General features: G+C 68.0%; 1 protein-coding gene across 3 annotated transcripts in view; it reads left to right on the top strand.

The window, feature by feature from the left end:
• Window positions 1–17,981, top strand: part of ULK1 (unc-51 like autophagy activating kinase 1) — a 21,705-nt gene extending 3,724 nt beyond the window's left edge. For 2 of the 3 annotated variants that reach the window (XM_047101018.1, XM_047101017.1), the window contains 25 exons: window positions 4,930–4,962; window positions 5,292–5,328; window positions 6,016–6,189; window positions 6,279–6,352; window positions 6,565–6,666; window positions 7,545–7,603; window positions 7,682–7,764; window positions 8,018–8,068; window positions 8,323–8,411; window positions 9,092–9,245; window positions 10,018–10,078; window positions 10,214–10,303; window positions 10,856–10,978; window positions 11,711–11,859; window positions 11,974–12,048; window positions 12,373–12,641; window positions 13,153–13,346; window positions 13,641–13,750; window positions 13,844–13,987; window positions 14,364–14,557; window positions 14,640–14,812; window positions 14,915–15,033; window positions 15,381–15,538; window positions 16,227–16,362; window positions 16,443–17,981. In XM_047101018.1, the coding sequence (XP_046956974.1) occupies window positions 4,930–4,962; window positions 5,292–5,328; window positions 6,016–6,189; window positions 6,279–6,352; window positions 6,565–6,666; window positions 7,545–7,603; window positions 7,682–7,764; window positions 8,018–8,068; window positions 8,323–8,411; window positions 9,092–9,245; window positions 10,018–10,078; window positions 10,214–10,303; window positions 10,856–10,978; window positions 11,711–11,859; window positions 11,974–12,048; window positions 12,373–12,641; window positions 13,153–13,346; window positions 13,641–13,750; window positions 13,844–13,987; window positions 14,364–14,557; window positions 14,640–14,812; window positions 14,915–15,033; window positions 15,381–15,538; window positions 16,227–16,362; window positions 16,443–16,498 (2,907 nt within the window). In that variant the 3' untranslated portion in view covers window positions 16,499–17,981. The other variant, XM_047101019.1, reaches the window with a different exon arrangement.

The following is a 17,981-nucleotide window of genomic DNA, read 5'->3' as shown; positions in this document are numbered from 1 at the left end:
CAGCCTTGCCCTCTGCTCTCTGAGAGGCGCCAGGGCCCCGGGGGCAGGGTGCGGGCCTTGTGGGTGCCCCTTGGCATCAGCCCCCGAGGTTAGGGCCTGTGAGTAGGCCTGAGGGTCTGGGCAGGTCTGGAAACGCTTGCAAACTTGTGTTATTGCTGTTTTACCGATTTTTTTTTTTTAACGTAAAATTGTGAAGCATAACACATCCTGGGCTGTAGGAAACTCAGATATTATGCTTTATGCAGCATTGGGCGGGACTCCTAGGTGAGGTAAGAGATAGAGTGTGCTGGCCCCAGGGACCCCTCTCTGCCTGTGTGCTCTCAGCGCCGTGCTGGCCGCTGGGGCCCTGGTGCCTGCGCTGGATCCCACGGCCAGCCGCCCGGTCGGTGCCCTGGAGCACAGCTGCTGCTGGCACACGCGTGGCGTGTCCGTGGGCTCCCTGGGTGTGCCGCGGCCAGGGCTTGGTGGCCCCCAGCGGTGTGTGTTCACTCGGTGTTCTCCGGGGATCGGGCCGGCTCACGCCCCCCTGCCCTGAGTGTCCCCCGGCATTTCCGAGTGGGGGGCGGTCCCAGCGCCGGGAGGAAGGGAGGGGGGGCAGGTGCCTCCAGGGAGCTGCCCGCACACAATGGGCAGCCCCGAGGAAGGAGGGGGGGCTGGGCATCCTTCCCTTCTGGTCGCTGTCTGGCAGAACCCCGGGGGCGGCTCTGTTCTGGCTCCCCCGGGCTTTGACCACCTTCCTGAGCGGGGACGGCTGGCCCCTGAGGAGGTAACTAGGTCAGCGCCGGCCCACCCACCCGGCCCAGCCCAGGCAGGGAGTTGGGATCCTATTAAGCAAAGCACCTTAGCGCCCCATGGCGGGGTGGCCTCCTACGTGCCTGGATGCCCGTGCCAGGCTGCTCAGGACGCCTGGCTTGGCTCCAGGGCCTGTGGGACCCTGGCAGGGGCGGGAGAGGGCTCTGTTTCGTCTCCCTTGCACCTCAGGCTGGGGACCCTCACCCCCTTTTTGGGGACTGCACAGGGAGGTAGTCAGGACTCAGTGTCCTGCTCAGCCCTGCCCACCCCAGCCACATGGGGCAGGGTTGCGGGACCCCTGTGTGTCCTGTTTCCTTCCCTCAGGTGAGCTGTGAGGTGGGCGGGACCTGCCTTGGCCTAGGGCGGCAGGTGGCCGCGGAGCAGTGAGGGCACCCGGTGTGGACATGGGGTCTGGCGGGCCCGTGCCTTGGCCACGTTTATGTTTCTTTCTTTTCTCTTTTTTCAAGTTTAGTTTTTTTTTGGGGGGGCCAGGGAGAGAGAGAGAGAGAATGAGCAGGGGAGGGGCAGTGAGAAAGGGGGAGAGAGGATCTAAAGTACGCTCCGTGCTGACAGAGAGCCTGGTGTGGGGCTTGAACTCTCGAACCGGCTCATGACCTGAGCTGAAGTTGGACCCTTAACCGATGGAGCCCTTCCCCCCGGCCCCGGGGCCCCACGTTTATATTTCTGTATCAACGGGATAACGGGTCTCCCAGAACCAACCTGAAGATGAGAACACGCCAGTAATTCGCACCTGCCTCCCCAGGAGGTGAGCTCTCTGGGATGCGGCAGTCATCTGGAGCCGCGGGCAGCGCTCCCAGTCTTTTCAAGTGTGGGGCCCGAGTCTAGACTGACCCCAAGGAGGTGGCTTGGTGCCTGGAGCCTAGGTGGTCTCTGTTCACCCCCAGGGAGCTGGGGAAAGCCAAACTTAGCCTGTGTGGAGGCCAGCAGCAGTGGGACTCCAGGCCCGTTTGGGTTGTGCTGGGTGGACAGGGGCAGGCCGGCTGTGGCCACTGAGGCGGCGCTGACCCCTCCCGGCCCGCCGACGGGGCCCCAGCAGTGACTGGCTTGGACAGGGGTCTGGGCACGGAGCCTGTCTGCAGAAGGGCCCCACCCGGGGGCCGGGAAGCCTGCTGGCTGCACCATCTCCTGGTCCCTGTCAGGGCCAGCGACCGTGCCGCCGGGCTCTCCTGGGACCTGGCTTGGTGTTGGCCCAGAGGCAGGCCGAGAACGAGCTTCCAGGCCTGTGCGTGCTTCTGGGCCTCGCTGGGGAAGTGGCCCGGCCTGCACCAGCCAGTGCGGTTAGGGTGTCACAGGCCTCTGAGGGCCCACCTCCCAGGTGAGGGGACAGATTGAAGCAGGAAGGGGCTGGTCTGAAGCTGTCGTCTGTCCCAGGGTGGTGGGAGACTCCGATGTCTCCCGACGTTCAGGCTGGGTCACCCGAGCCTGAATGCCCCACGGTGAGGTTGGCTTGGTGCCCCGCCCTGGGCCCCAGCCCTACTGTGCTCTCTCTCCGCCGGCCCTCTGTGCCCCCTGCCTGGGAGGGCCCGCTGGGGATGAGGCTGACTCCTGGCCAAGGGCAGAGGGACAAAGATCAGAGGGGGAGGAGGAACCTAGGCCTCACTCTGGCCTGCCGCTCCCTGACTTGTTCCCTGAGGCTCCGTGAGCCCCAGGAAGGCTTCAGAGTGGTCTCGGGAAAAGAGGCCTCCGGGGAGGCGACAAGCAAGCTGTGACCCGTGGGGATGGGGCATGCCTAGGGTGAGCAGCGGCCAGGGGACCCAGGGCCCGGGGGGTAGGGTCTTTGGAGGGAGGGCCCCTGCCATCACAGTTGGACGCTTGCCCTGGCCGGGGTGTGGGGAAGGGTGGGAGTGGGGCCAAGGCCCTGTGCCGGTGTCCTAGGGTGTCAGGCACCGGGTGGACTCGTTGTGACTTCTGCCGAGGGGACCTTCTTTCCAGGGGAGGTAGTTGCAGGCTCTGGGGCACTCCCAGATTTGGAGAGGGGAGGTGGGCTGGCCAGGGGTCTGCACCTACTGCTCCCGCATAGCCCTGGCATTCCTGCCAGTCCTGGTGGGTCACTCCCTGGGGACACCCGGGGGGAACCGATGCTGTGTCTCTGTATTGCCCGTCACTTTGGCCCTGCCCGTCCTCGGTCGGTGGGTGAGTTTCGGGCTGTTCTGAGAGCTGAAGGGGCCTGGGCCTGAGTCTCAGCTCTGCCGCTCTGCTGTGTGGCCCGGGGCAGGGCACTTGGCTTCTCTGGGCTACTCAAGACCAGAGTGTTCACGGTGTCCCCGGAGCTCACTGGTCAGTAGTCACTGGAGCACGCCCGGCAGGCAGCGGAGGTGGCCGCGGTCAGGGTGATGGCAGGCAGGGAGCAGGTGGCCTGAGTGATGCCATCTAGCCCCTCCCTCTGCCCTCTGCAGGGTCCTGTGCCTGGAAGCTTCCCACCCCTCCTGGCCGCCAGTCCCTGCCCACCTGGCTGCCTCCGTCCTGGTCTCCGTGTCCCGTCCCGCCCTGTGTGCGTGCCTGAGACTCCCTGTAGTTGCCCGGGGTTATCTCTCCCCTGCAGCTGGCTTGGGAGGACCTGCCTGTGGGGGGAGCCCCGCCCCCCCAGTGACAGGCCTGGGAGCGAGGGGTGGGGCGTGCTTGGAACAGGTCCCGAGGGGCTTCAGTGTTGGTCTCACTCTGCGGGTACAGCCCTGCTACCCAGCCGTCCCCCCGGGTTGTCCTTGCCCTGGACACCCAGCCCTCCGTTGCAGCTCTGGGGGGGCTTCTCGTTTGAGGGGTACTGACCTCAACGTGGGGTGTCACCCAGGACGGCAGCTTGTGTCTCTGCTCCGTGCCCACCTTGAGTCTGTGCTCAGGCCCCGACCCGGCCACAGGGGGGCCGAGCCAGGAGACCACTGCCCCACCAAGCGTGGGTGGGGGGCATCCCTGGGACTTGAGCAGGGGTGGGGGGTGGTGGCCCACTGCTGGAGGTCAGGCCTCTGGATCGTTGCCAGGTGCCCCCCCCCCGCCCCCAGAGGCCCCTAGAAATGTCCTTGGAGCCATTTCCCTGCCCCTTCCCCGGCACCCCTTCGGGCCTCCCCCCACAATGCTTGGAGGGCTTCTGCCGGGTCACAGACTTGCCTCCCTGCACGGTGCGGGGGTGGGAAGTTGGGGTTGTGTGTGGAGCAGAGGAGGGGCTTATGCTGTGGCTCCCCGGGCCCAGTGGTGTGCCGGCACCGAGGTCTGGGGGCCTTGCTGCTGGCTGGCAGAGCCCTGGCCTGGGGGCGAGCTGGGGACGGCTGTCTGGGGACAGCAGAGAGGTTAAGAGCCTGCTGCTTGGCTGACCTGGCTCCTGGGGCCTCGTTACTTGGCCGTGACTTGGGGATGTCAGTGGCTGCATCTAGGTGGAGGCGTCCTGCCTGCGGACGAAGCCTCTGCTGGTGGCACGGGGCCCCGTGGGTGCCGGCTGTTGGGGTCGGTGGTGGGGGCCGTCTGCGCTGGCCTGGGCCTTGGGCTCCTCGGTCTCGTCGGGGTGGACCCCGCTGAGGATGGCAGCGGCGCCCGAGGCCACGGGTGGCTGAGAGCTGAGCCGGAGGCCGGCCTGTGCTGGGCTCAGTGGGCTGGCGCCGACCTCGTGTGTTGGCGTCTCTGACGCTGGAATCGGGAGTGGCTTCTGAGGTTTGTGGGTCGAGGCCCTCGCACCCTGGCTGTGTCCTTCCTCGGGACCTGGGTGCTTCACTGGCTGGGTAGGGCGTCAAGCTGAGCCCTGTTGAAACCTCAGGGCTGGGCCTGACCCCGATGTTGACAGTGACCTGGGCAGTTGAAGGTTGTCCCCCCACCCACCCCCACCTCTCCCCGGACCCCAGCCTCCTGCCCAGACTTGGCACATGGAGTGCTCTGGTTGGCTGCCACTGCTGTCATTCAAGCCCACGTGCAATGACCTCAGAATCGAAACCCCGCGGCCCTGGGGCCCGGCAGGCCGGCTGTGCCCGTGCTCGCTGGCCTCTCGCGTGTAGCCCGGCTGGTGTTGAGGGCCTGGGTGCCGGGCGTCTGGGGCTCACTGAGGCCGAGGCGAGCTTCCTGGGGGACTGGTGGGGGGGGGCCGGGTGGAGAGTGCTCCCCTCCACTTGTCATCGCCTCTTCTGTGTCCTGCAGGAAATGGCCAATTCCGTTTACCTGGTCATGGAGGTGAGTTCCTCCCGCAGGCCCGGCTGTGAGGACGGGGAGGCTGGACCCTGTTGGCTCCTGTACCTTGTCACCTGGGGTTAGAAGCTGCTTGCACGTCTGTGGGCTTGGGCTTAGGGCCACTACGTCAGGAGCCCTGGCGGCCCTGGCAGGTGCCCGAGGGGCGGTAAAACGCCTCCACTGACCTCTTCGGTATGGATCGCGAGGGCCGCCTGGCCCCGGAAGGAGGCCGGCAGCACGGGAGCGGGTGTAGGGTGGTGGGGAGGACGGGCGGGGCGGGGGGGGGGGTCCGGCTGGGCCGCTGACCGGGCTGTGCCACTGGTGTGTTGCAGTACTGTAACGGCGGGGACCTGGCGGACTATCTACACGGTGAGCGGACGCCCCGTGGCCGGGAGGGCCGCGTGCCCCGTCTCACCCCGGCCTCGCCTGCGAGGTGGCCTGATGTGAGCGAGGTCCCCGGGCTCGATGGAGGTGGCGGGTCCCCTGGTCCCCGCGGCACCTGCCGGGGAAGACAGAAGGGGCGGTGGGCCCCCGCTGGGGGCACAGACGGGGCCGGAGCCGTCGGGAACCGCCTCGCGGGACAGATTCGGTCTGGAAGAGCCCCTCTTGAACGGGGCCCTAAGTGGTTTGTGGGGAGGCGTTGCCTTCCGACGACCCCCCCCCCCCCCCCCCGCCCCGGCCCTACAGGGTCCCCGAAGCGCTCGGCCGGCTGGGCTGCAGGGCCCCCAGCAAGGCCTGGCTTCCCACCCAGGGCGGTAGGCCGTCACCCACGCCCTCACCCCGGAGGGCAGGCCCTGGGGCTCAAGTGGTAACTGAGAAAGGGCATTAGGACAGCAGCACCTGGCGGTGGGTGGGGCGGTGGCACTGAGACCCCGAGGGGCTGGGCGGCCAGTGGGGAGAAGAGGCCGGCCCTCTGGAGGCGGGGAGCCCGACCCACCCCGGGTGAGTCACTGCGGACCACCCTGGAGGGCCCGGAGGGGTGCGTTGTGCTGGGGGGGTGGGGGGCAGCCCCGCCCCCTGGGCGCCTGGGTGAGCCGCGCCCCCTTCTCCCTGCAGCCATGCGGACGCTGAGCGAGGACACCATCAGGCTCTTCCTGCAGCAGATCGCGGGCGCCATGCGCCTGCTCCACAGCAAGGGCATCATCCACCGCGACCTGAAACCCCAGAACATCCTGCTGTCTAACCCCGGCGGGCGCCGCGCCAACCCCAACAACATCCGCGTCAAGATCGGTGAGGCCGGGGCCGGCGGGGCCCGGGGCGCCGCGCGGGGAGCCCGAGAGCTTCGGCCGCCCTGCTCACGCGCCCCTCCTCCCCCGCAGCCGACTTCGGTTTCGCCCGGTACCTGCAGAGCAACATGATGGCGGCCACGCTCTGCGGCTCCCCCATGTACATGGTAGGTGGGCCGCCGCCAGCCCCTGCTGCCCCTGCTGCCCCTGCGGGGCCGGGCTCCCTCCCCTGGCCGTGGCCTCCCCTCGGGTGGCGGCCTGAGCGGCTGTGCCGCTGTTTCCCACCACCCCCGTGGCAGTCGGGGCACACAGTCCGGTCACCAGGCGTGGCCGCGTCTCTTCTTGCCCCCGGCGCCGACCCGGACCGTTGACCCCACAGGCCCCCGAAGTCATCATGTCGCAGCACTACGACGGGAAGGCCGACCTGTGGAGCATCGGCACCATCGTGTACCAGTGCCTGACGGGGAAGGCGCCCTTCCAGGTGAGCGAGCCTCAGGTCAGGCGGGGCCGGCTACTGATTTGCACCCCGACGTTCCCCTCTGGGTCCCGGCTGGGCCGCCGAGGGCTCCTGCCCTGCAGCCTTCCCCCACGAGAGTGCAGCGCAGCCACGGTCACGTCAGGGCCACGGCTGGAGCGTGCGGGCTCTGGAGTGGTCCGTGTGCCCGCGTGTGTGTCTGGGCCGAGTCTTGTGCCCTGCCCCCCTGCCCGGGCCAGTGCTGGCGTGATGCACCGCGTTGGCGTCAGGCCGCGGGGCGCCGGGCGCCGCGTTTGGTGAGCGGCAGCCTGCCCGGCGGTGGGGTTCCAGAGGGCGCGCTCGGGGCTCTGAGCCCACCAGGCAGCTCTCGCTGTTGCCAGCTTGCCCCTCAGCCTTCTTTGAGTGCCTGGTGACCCAGGCTGGCCCGCTGGCTCCCCGCACCCCTCCCGGTCCCTCGCCATCAGCCCCGGGAAGCTGGGGTGCTCTCTTGCTCTCGGCTGCACGCTCGTCCTGGGCTCAGTGCCTGGCACCACAGTGGTGTGCAGTGGGCAAACAGACTACCACATACGTGCCAGCCAGCCGCTCCCCATGGGACACAGTGCCCGTGGGGAGGGGAAGGCTTATCCTGGGGTCCTTTCCAGGGTGGGGCTCACGGAGTAGTTAATTTCAAGAAGCAAACCTCCAGTCATACCGGGGGCCTGGCCGCCTCGCTTCTGGCCCGCCTGACACTCCCCGTGCGGTCCCGGTGGTCCACGGCCTGGATGGGGGAGGAGGGGACCCCGTCCCAGGAAGCCTGGAGGGCGTGTGGTGTTCGGACCAGGGCCCCGACTCTGGCCGGGGGACCTCCCAGGGGGCCTAGATGCTCATGCTGCCCTCCCCCCCAGGCCAGCAGCCCCCAGGACCTTCGCCTCTTCTACGAGAGGAGCAAGACCCTGGTGCCCACGTAAGTGCCCTCGCCTCCACCCCCCCCCCCCGCCCCAGGTGGGCAGCCGCATCATGCTGTCTCCCGGCCCCACCGCAGCATCCCCCGAGAGACGTCCGCCCCGTTGAGGCAGCTACTGCTGGCCCTGCTGCAGCGCAATCACAAGGACCGCATGGACTTCGGTGAGCGAGGGCCCTCCTGGCCGTGTGCCCCCCACCCTGGGCTCCTGGATGCCCACGGTCCCTGTCCCGGCAACACGGGGCCGTGAAAAGCGCGGTTTTGCTGCGGGAAAGCCCCGGGCGGGTGGGGGGCCGGCCGGGACCGGGACCGGGGTCCCAGAGGGAGTCTCGGGTGGCGCGGAGTTCCGTCTTTCCTCCAGGGGCCCCTGGGGCCAGGGCTCTCACACGCCTCACTCACCCACCCTCCTTCCTGCAGACGAGTTCTTCCATCATCCTTTCCTTGACGCCAGTGCCACTGTGAAGAAGTGTGAGTCCCCCGAGGGCCTGGGGGCCCCCAAGGCCGTGGGGGGGGGGGCTCGCGCACAGCCGACTCCGTGCGGCAGGTTTAGAGGGATAGGAGCTGGGGCTGCCCTTGCCGGTGCCCGGGTCCTCTGGGTGGGCGACGGCGGGTTCCGCTCAGTGCGCTGGTAGCTGTGCACCTGCTGCCGCTGGGCGGGCCTTGGCGGACTGGGGAGGGAGAGGTGGGGACGGTGCCCGCGCGCTGACCTGTGCCCTCGCCAGCCCCCCCCGTGCCCGTGCCCTCGTACCCGAGCTCCGGGTCCGGCAGCAGCTCCAGCAGCAGCTCCACCTCGCACCTGGCCTCCCCCCCGGTGAGTCAGCCGCGGGGGGCCCGACCCTGGGGTTTGGGGCATGTGGATGTCCCACCGGGGTCAGAACGGCGCCGGGACGTTTGCCTTTATTTCTGTGGTTTTGTCTGATCCGCTCACACAAGGTGCGCCAGACACGTTCTGATGATGAAACGTCGAAGCGTGAGAAGCTGGCAAAAACCCCTTTTAGCCGCTCCCCCCCCCAGCCCTCGCGTCCCAGAGGCTGACCCGCTAGGTGTGGGTCCGTGTTCCTCAGGGCCTCCGTGAGCGCTGGTGTGCGCTCACGGGAACGGGGGCAGGGAGGCCTTGAGTCCTGGGGACCGCCGGGGACTCCCCGGTGCCTCGGCACGGGGGCGGGGCGAGGTCTGCGAGGGTGCGCAGAGCTGGGGGGCCAGGGCCGTGCCGGAGGCAGACGTTCGACGCTTTATGATAGTGAGCGCTCACGGCCTCCCTTTCAGGCCTTTGCGGGCCCGTGGAGGAGCGGGGGCAGGGCTGTGTGTCACTGAAACAGGGGTCTCCCCAGGAGCTCCGTGCCAGCTGGGGGCACAGCGTTTCAGAAACCGATGGGAGAAGGGGTGCCCCCTGGGGAGGAGAGCGGATCGTCCCCTTCCCCGGCGCCCAGCAGCCCCTTTTCCACCCGGGCCCTGGGGCCGGGTCTCAGTGGCCTCCCCTCTGACCCCCAGTCCCTCGGGGACATGCAGCAGCCGCTACAGAGGACACTGACGTCCCCGGCCGACGCTGCTGGCTTCCTGCACGGCTCCCGGGGCTCCGGCGGCAGCAGCAAGGACTCGTCCTGCGACACAGATGACTTTGTCATGGTCCCGGCCCAGTTTCCAGGTCGGGGGCCAGGGTTTGCTTCATTGTGAGCTTGCGTGCGTGTGCTCGTGACGCTTTCTCTGCCTGTGGGCCCTCAGGGTGGGTTCTGGGAGCCGTACTGCGTCAGCCAGGCGAGAGTCCAAGCCAAGTCCTGCCGGTCACCCGTGGGTGGTGCGGACCGAGTGCCTGTGCTCAGGCCCGGCCCTCCCCCCCACCCGCCGTGCAGAGCACCTGCTCGCAGGAGGGAGCTGCCAGGGCAGGGCTCAGGCCTCTGGGACAGGCCCGGCCCCTCCCTAAGCCCGCTCCGGGGGTCCCGGTGTCCTCTCATGCCCCTGGACGTTGACACTTCCTTTTGCTGCCCTTGGCCATCTCATGACTTGGGTCAGTCAGACAACGGGCCCACGTTGGGCAAGGCGAGGAGGACCGTTGGAGAGGTTGATGGGGCAGATGCGGGACCCAGGGTGCCAGAGGAGGGCTTAGGCCCGGACTGGGAGCCGGGGGTGACCGGCCTGGGCTTGGCTGAAGGCTGGGGTATGCACAGAGCACCCAGGGTCTCCCTCGAGAGCCCCGAGGTCCAGTCAGGGAGAGGGAGTCCCCGGCGCACATCACAGGGGGACCTGGGAGCACGGCTTCCTCCCCCACTTTGTCTCACGAAGCCGCCCTTCCTGGAGCCTCCAGCCACTCCCTGGAATTGAGTGTGGGGTCACCCGGGAGCCGGGGTGGGTGAGGTGGCCCAGGGGGGTGGAACGCACACTTGTCCTGATGCCCAGCCTGCCCCGTCTCCCACCCGCAGGTGACCTGGTGGCCGAGGTGGCTGGAGTCAAGCCCCCACCGGACAGCCTGATGTGTAGTGGGTAAGCCCCCTGCCCTGTGCTGCCCCCTAACCGTTTTGGGACACGGACGTGCTGGCTCCGGCCGGTCGTTCTTCTGCCCTGCCTGGGTCCAGTCGGCCTGAGGTGTGTCCCGCCTATGTGCTCTGTCCCCACCAGGAGCTCACTGGTGGCCTCGGCTGGCCCGGAGAGCCGTGGCCGGACCCCTTCTCCTTCCCCACCCTGCAGCAGCTCTCCAAGCCCCTCCGGGTGAGCAGAGGCTGGGGTGGTACAGTGTTGGGAGTGGCCCAGAGGCAGGGTTAGGGCCTCCAGCCCAGGTCTGGCTTTGTAGATAGCACTTGAGTCTGGAGGTCCTGTCTCAGTTCGGGCCTCGAGGACCCTGGGCTTCTCATGGGTGGTGGCCCACGGGACGGGGCTGTGGTCGGAGGGATGTAGACCCGGGAGCGGGGAGCTGTGGGGACTGCTAGGGACCAGTGTGGCCACCACCCCGTCCCCATCCTGCAGGGCTGGGTGGGCTCGGGTTCCTAGAGCCCAGGTCGGGAGCAGGCCCAGCCTCACTGTCCTTTGCCTGGCCTGTTTCCACATGTCCCAGTGGCTGGTCCCATCCAGAAGCCCCTTGGGCACAGTGTGCATGGGGTGGGGTGTGAACAGTTCCTGCTGCCTGAATGGTGGCAGTGCTGGGCACATGCAGAGGTGGGGAAGCAGGTGGCCCGGGTGGCCTCTGCCCCAGGATGTTTGAGCCTGGGGTTCAACCCGGTGCACTGTCTCCCTCGACCGCCCCCCTGCTTCTCCCTACCACAGCCGGGCCGGCGCGTTCAGCAGCAGGTGCGGTGTGTCTGTCCCCATCCCAGTGCCCACGCAGGTGCATAATTACCAGCGCATCGAGCAGAATCTGCAGTCACCCACCCAGTACCAGACCGCACGGTGAGTCTAGTCACCCCTCACCACCCACCTCTGTGATTACAGGGGCTCCCCCTAGCGGCAAGGCATGCCCTACAGCGCTATAGTAAGGATCCCACTACAGGGTTGTCTCACATGCACAGGTGTGCAGGCTGTGCACTGTGTGACTCTCACCGTCACAATTTACATTGTGGACATGCAGAGATCCTACATTTATTGGGACAGCTTTCTGGCAGATATCACTATCGTGTTTTGTCTTAGAAAGACCGAGATGGAGCCCGTAGGTGAGCAGGAGAGAGGACCAGAGGGAGAGAGAGTGAGAATCCCAGTATCTGCTCAGTGCAGAGCCCGACTTGGGGCTCGGTCTCACGGCCCTGGGATCGTGGCCTGAGCCGAAATCGAGAGTTGGATACTCAACCGACTGAGCCACCCGGGTGCCCCTACAAGACCCGATATTGATTTCTCACTAACTCCAGTGAGCACAACAGGAGAAGGCCTTTCTTTTGTAATTCCCAGAAGGCCCTGTGGGCCAGTGTCGTCCTGGCAGGGACTGTGACCTCAGGCGTGAGGATGCCCCCAGGAAACACGGGGTCTCTACTCCCTAGTTATCGCTGTAGGAGGGTGAGGGGCCCAGTCCTCCCGAAGGCTCCTGGTGAGGCCCGTTATTTGAGTGGAGGAGGACGAGCCATCTGGCCTGGCCGTGACCCTCGCTGCACGTGGCTGGGGGCCTCACCTCATGCCTGCTCGTGCCCCCAGGTCCTCTGCCATCCGCAGGTCGGGCAGCACCAGCCCCCTGGGCTTTGCCCGGGCCAGTCCGTCGCCCCCGTCCCACGCCGAGCACGGAGCTGCCCTGGCCAGAAAGCTTTCCCTGGGCGGGGGCCGGCCCTACACACCATCTCCACAAGGTGAACCTGGGCGCCCTGGCGGAGGACCCTGAAGCGGGCCTGGGCATCTCCCCGGGCTGGGGGGGCGGTGGGGAGACTGGCCGGCGTGACCCTGGTGATCCCTCTCTCCTCAAGCTGGAATCATCCCCGAGCGGCCGGGCTGGAGCGGGGCGCCTTCCCCACAGGCACCCGGGAGATCCCCTCGTCCAGGTAGGTGCGGCCCTGGCCCCGGGGCAGGAGGGTGGAGCCGGCGAGGGCTGCCTCCCTTCTTACAGTTAGGGGAAGGCGGGAGCCCCGCCAGACGGTTTTCGCCATCTCAAGCTCAAGCCTGGAGACCGTACGGGTGCACTCGGGGATTCAGCCTCTGCGTCCACCACACGGTCTGCCTTGTGCACCGTCGGAGCGGGGAGGGTGGAGGGGATAGTTAAGACTGAGGGCCTCACGTACACGCTTCTGCCTGGTGGTGGCGTGTGCCCGGCGGGGTGGCCCCCACGTGGCAGTGACCGGGTCTTGTCCTGTCCTGTCCTGTCCCAGGCTCCTCTGTGCCCGAGCACTCTCCCCACGCTGCCGGGCTGGGCTGCCGCCTGCACAGCGCTCCCAACCTGTCTGACCTGCACGTTGTCCGCCCTAAGTTGCCCAAGCCCCCCACGGACCCGCTGGGGGCCGCGTTTGGCCACCCCCAGTCCAGCCCCCCGCAGCCGTCCCATGTGCTGCAGTCCTGCCGGCCCCTGCGAGGCTCGCCCAAGCTGCCTGACTTCCTGCAGCGGAACCCCTTGCCCCCCATCCTGGGCTCCCCCACCAAGGTAATGGGGCCGGGAGCTCGGTGGGGACAGGGAGGCGGGGAGGGGCCGGTCCCGGGAAGACCTCAGAGGGTGGCTCTGTACCGAGGACCTCTTCCCGTGCACCTGCACAGGCCGTCAGCGCCCTGCCTGGCAGGGTTCCCAGGGGACGGGGCCTGGGAACGGGGAGCTTTGGGCCCAGAAATGTGAAAGGTGCCACACGTGCTCCAGGACTGCCCTGGGCAAACTAGTCTCCTCAGCCCTTGCCGTAGTTCCCTCCTCTGGCAGGTGCGGCCAGGCCCTGGAGGCACGGCGGCGGTCCTAGGGGCGTGCGCGTGCGTGGAGGCGCGGCCACGGGGGGGGGGGGGGGGGTCCTAGGGATGTGCGCGTGCACGTGCGTAGAGGGTATTGCGCTTCCTCCCGCACGTGCCGGTCTTGTGTCTGCGGCGCAGACCTGGGGGTGGAGGCCGCGTGGGTTCCGGGCCGCTGATGCCTTCACGGCGGCCCTTCTCTGCACCCTGTCTGCGCCTCCTAGGCTGTGCCTGCCTTCGACTTCCCCAAGACCCCCAGCTCCCAGAACCTGCTGACGCTCCTGGCCCGGCAGGGCGTAGTCGTGACACCGCCTCGGAACCGGACGCTGCCCGATCTGTCAGAGGCCGGACCGTTCCAGGGGCAGCAGCTGGGCCCTGGCTTGCGGCCCCCCGAGGACACCAAGAGCCCCTTCGGCAGGTGTGCGGCAGGGACTCCTGCCGTCGCGTTCTCTCTGGGGAGGGAGGAGAGGCCCGAGTAGGCCTGTGTGTGGGGAGCGGCCTGCTCTGCACCTCTTCCCCTGTGACCCTTTCTGAGTCTCACTGTGCGCGTCCGGCCGGTGGGGGACGCTGCCTGCTCCAGGGTGGGTAGAAGACCGCAGGGCCAGCATACGTGCCACCAGTGCTGCCTGCGGTCTGGATGCGGCAGGCTGCGCTCAGGCCCTGGCTGGGCAAGGACCCACAGGCCGGCTCATCCCCGCTGCTCACCCCGCAGGTCCCTCAGTACCGGGCGCCTCACCGATCTGCTCCTTAAGGCTGCGTTCGGGACCCAGGTCCCTGACTCGGGGAGCACGGACAGCCTGCAGGAGAAGCCTATGGAGATCGGTGGGTGGGCGGGGGCTGCCCCGCGGTGGGGGTGGGGGTGGAGGCAGGGCGCCGGCAGCAGGGCCCCGAGCGAGCGCGGCTTCTCTCCTGCAGCGCCCTCTGCCGGCTTCGGAGGGACCCTGCACCCCGGAGCCCGTGCTGGGGGCGCCAGCAGCCCATCTCCCGTGGTGTTTACCGTGGGCTCGCCCCCCAGTGGGACCACACCGCCCCAGGGCCCCCGTGCCAGGATGTTCTCAGGTGAGGACGGCGTGGTGAGCCTCCAGGCTGCAGGGGGTGAGTGGTCCACGCGGATGGGTCGGGATGGGTCGGGAAGGCTGAGGCTCTGACATCCTCACACGAGGGGCAGGGATAATGCCCACAGCACCCGCCTCTGCGGCGCTCTGGGCGCGCGAGCCCCGGGCCACGCAGACGCCCCCAGCTCTGGCTCCTGGACTGGGGGGGACCCGCCTGCAGCAGGGGCAGGAGCCAGGGTGGACGGAGTTCCCGAATGTGAACTGAGGCCAGCAGCCGGAGGGAGGGGCGCCCAGTCGGGGTTGGGGAGGGGTCCGGAGGCGAGTTGTGGGGAGCGCGTCCTGCATGTGCGAGTGTCACAGCTGGGGCCCTGTCCCCACAGTGGGCTCCTCCGGCTCCCTGGGTTCAGCCGGCTCCTCCTCTGCCCGACACCTGGCTCCTGGAGCCTGCGGCGAGGTGGCCCCGGAGGTCCCGGCCCCCGGCCACTGCCGCAGCTTTGCCGATCCCGTCACCGCCAACCTGGAGGGGGCTGTGACCTTCGAGGCCCCCGACCTCCCCGAGGAGACGCTGATGGAGGTGAGCCCCGCGTGCGGCAGGGCCACGGACGGCGGGGCCGGGGTGGGTCGCAGCCCCCACTTAGCTGCCCGCTTCCCCCCAGCAAGAGCACACCGAGATCCTGCACGGCCTGCGCTTCACTCTCGTCTTCGTCCAGCACGTCCTGGAGATCGCGGCCCTGCGGGGCAGCGCCGGCGAGGCGGCCGGGGGCCCCGACTTCCAGCCGCAGGAGAGCGTGGTGGCTGACCAGATCAGCCTGCTGAGCCGGGAGTGGGGGTGCGTGTGCCTGGCGGGGCCTGGGGTTGGGGGAGCGGGGGAGGCGGCCTGGGGGCCGGGGTCTCCGAGCCCGAGCCGCCTGACGCGGGTGCCGCCCTCCAGCTTCGCGGAACAGCTGGTGCTCTACCTGAAGGTGGCCGAGCTGCTGTCCTCGGGCCTGCAGACCGCCATCGACCAGATCCGGGCCGGCAAGCTGTGCCTGTCGTCCACCGTGAAGCAGGGTCAGTGCTGGAGGCCAGAGACTGGGCATGTGAGGGTCCGGGGGGGGGGCCGGGGAAATCCCTGGACGGAGAGGCCAGGTGGAGATGGGTGGGAGGGGGTCACCTGGGAGCAGCAGGGGGTGGGGGGCTGGTCCCAGGGAAGGGCTGGGAGGTGGGTGGGAGGGGGTCACCTGGGAGCAGCAGGGGGTGGGGGGCTGGTCCCAGGGAAGGGCTGGGAGGTGGGTGGGAGGGGGTCACCTGGGAGCAGCGGGGGCGGGGGGCGGGTGGTCCCAGGGAGGGGCGGGGAGGTAGGTGGCCTGTGGCCTGAGCTGACGGGGGCGGTGCCCGTCCCCCCCGCCTGCCCACAGTGGTGCGGAAGCTCAATGAGCTGTACAAGGCCAGCGTGGTGTCCTGCCAAGGCCTGAGCCTGCGCCTGCAACGCTTTTTCCTGGACAAGCAGCGGCTCCTGGACCGCATCCAGAGCGTCACTGCCGAGAAGCTCATCTTCAGCCACGCGGTGCAGACGGTAGGGCGGGTGGGGCGGGCGACGGCAGCGTGGGGGCCGGGGTGGGGCATGAGTCGGTGCTGGGCTGGTGCCCTCCGGGCCCGGCCTGGCACCGGGAGCCCGCCTGGCTTTTGGCCCCAGTGCCGGGGCTCCGCAGCCCAGGGGGCATCCCTGGCCACACCCCTCTGCGAGAGCGACTCCGTTTCCCCAACTGTGAAGCCAGAGGCCTGGTTCTCAAGCTTCTTGGTGGGTGAGTGTTCTCCGGGAGAAGCCGCTGCGGGCAGCCGCGGGAGCCTGGGCCTTCTGTGCTTCCGCGGCTTTGGGGTCTTTCTGCCTCCAAAGAATGGGCTCCGAGGAGGCGGCGGTTCCCGCGAGAACGCGTTTGTGTAGCCTAAGCGCGCAGCCTGAACAAAGGTCTGGGGAAGTCGGCCTCCCCCTCCCTAGCGGTGACCGCTGGTGAGTTAGGCCGTCGCAGGCAGTAGTGAGCACGCCTGCCAAGGGGGCGCCCTGCCCGCCAGCGCCGGCCTACTTGGGGCGGTGTTGGCCGGCTGGTGGCGCAGGGCTACGCGGGCCCGTCTGGGCCTCCGAGTGGCACCAGCAGCCCTCACGGCATGCCCCCGATGCGTGTGCCAGATGGTCCTGGGGACCGCCGGGCCCGGTGCGGGGCTGCCAGGGCAGCTGGGCTGAGCCCCCCGCTTCCCCGGAGCAGGTGCAGTCGGCCGCCCTGGACGAGATGTTCCACCGTCGGGAGGACTGCGTCCAGCGCTACCACAAGGCTCTGCTGCTCATGGAGGGGCTGCAGCACCTCCTCGCCGACCAGGCGGACGTGGAGAGCGTTGCCAAGTGTGAGTGCCGCAGGCCAGCCCCGGAGGGGCGGGGAGAGGTGGGCAGCTCGGGTCCCCTGACGGTGTCTCCCTCGCCGCAGGCAAGCTGTGCATCGAGCGGAGGCTGTCCGCACTGCTGACCGGCATCTGTGCCTGACTGCGGGGTGCCCGAGGGGCCGGATCTCCTGCCGATCCCACAGGCTTGGGGGCGGCCAGCTGGCCGGGCTTGAAGGGACAAGCCTGCGGCCTCGGTGCTGCTCGCTGGCGTCGGGAGAAGGTCGGGGGCTCCCGCAGAGCCAGGCCTCGAGCTGCGCGTCCGCGTCCTGAGCTCTGCCGCGGTGGGCTTCGGCGTGCTGGGAAGGCCCCGGGCAACCCCGGTCCAGGCCGGGGCCCCCGCCTCGCAGGTTGGCAGAGCTCTCCCGGCCAGCAGTCACGACTTCCCTTGGCCGCCTCGCTGGCAGCGGGGGCGCGTGTGGCCGGACCGCCGGGTGGCCCCGATGCCCGCCGCCGCGCGGAGGATGAGCAGAGGCCCCGAGACCGCTCTACCCAGGAAAAGGTGCGGCCCCCTGGTCCCCCTCCTTCCCCAAGACCACCCACCCAGCTTTGTGAATCACGGAGCACTTTATGCAGGCGGCCCTGGAGCAGGACTGCCCGCCAAGTCCCGCGTGTTGCTGCGGGGCGTGTGTATATACCTATATACATATATACATATATACATAGTCGTGCGAGCGTGTGCGAGCGTGTGCGCTGTGCCTGCTGCCGGGACCCTCTCGGGGAGACACAGACCTCTTATTTAAATGTTCTTGTAGGGACAGACAGTACGAAGCACCAAGCTTTCTGAACCCAGGACAGACGTTGAAGTCTATTCCACTTTACTCCTGAAATGTGTCTTATTTTTCTGCAGCTCTTTTTTTTTAACAGAAGAAGACAATTTGTAGTTTGTTTTGGAAGGGTGGGGCAGGACGGGCGGGTCCTGGTATTGGGCGCACACACGTGGGTGGAGGTAGGAGGTGTCTGTCACGGTGGGCCCCTCCCCCGCCCTGCCCCGCCCCCGCCGTCCCCGCCCCGCCTGACCAGGGGCTGTTTTGTGCAAAGTCTCCCATCCAGCTTTCACGGTGGGTTTTGATGCCAAAGTCGTGTGTGGAGCTCCCCCACCCCCACCCCAGGCTGGGTCCTGGCTGCCCCTGGGGAGCCCGGGGGTCTTCCTGGCCTGCCCGGCCCTGCCTCGCCCCCCTCGTCTATATCCTGGAGAGGGCAGAGGAAGCCTGCCGGAGTCCAGGCACCCTGGGTGAGGGGTTTAATGTCTTACATCAAGACACAGACATCTTTGTGTTTCTTTCTTTGCAATACTTGAAATATTGCCACTGTGCTTGGACTTAGAACCAGCCCCGCGACTTGTTCCTCGCTGCACGGAACGTGTTCGTATTTATTGCTTTATGGTCGGCCGAGACCCAGGCCACCGGGACGCTGGTGCCACGGGAGGGGACTCGTGGGTGCCCACGCGGGCTGCCAGCGGATCCTGTTCTTTACGAGACAGCACCTGACTCTTGGTCTACTTTAAAAGGAGTTTTGTGTGACCCCCCCCCCATTTGCATTAAATTGTGTAATACCGATTTAAGGAAATAAACCTTTGGAATTGA

Source organism: Lynx rufus, unplaced genomic scaffold (genome assembly GCF_022079265.1).
Source record: "Lynx rufus isolate CCGP_SWC_20201006 ecotype Redwood Valley unplaced genomic scaffold, mLynRuf1.p SCAF_55, whole genome shotgun sequence".
In the NCBI taxonomy this organism is placed as follows: domain Eukaryota; kingdom Metazoa; phylum Chordata; class Mammalia; order Carnivora; family Felidae; genus Lynx; species Lynx rufus.
Note: the sequence above shows the minus strand (reverse complement) of the source record. Positions and strands in the feature narration are given on the sequence as shown.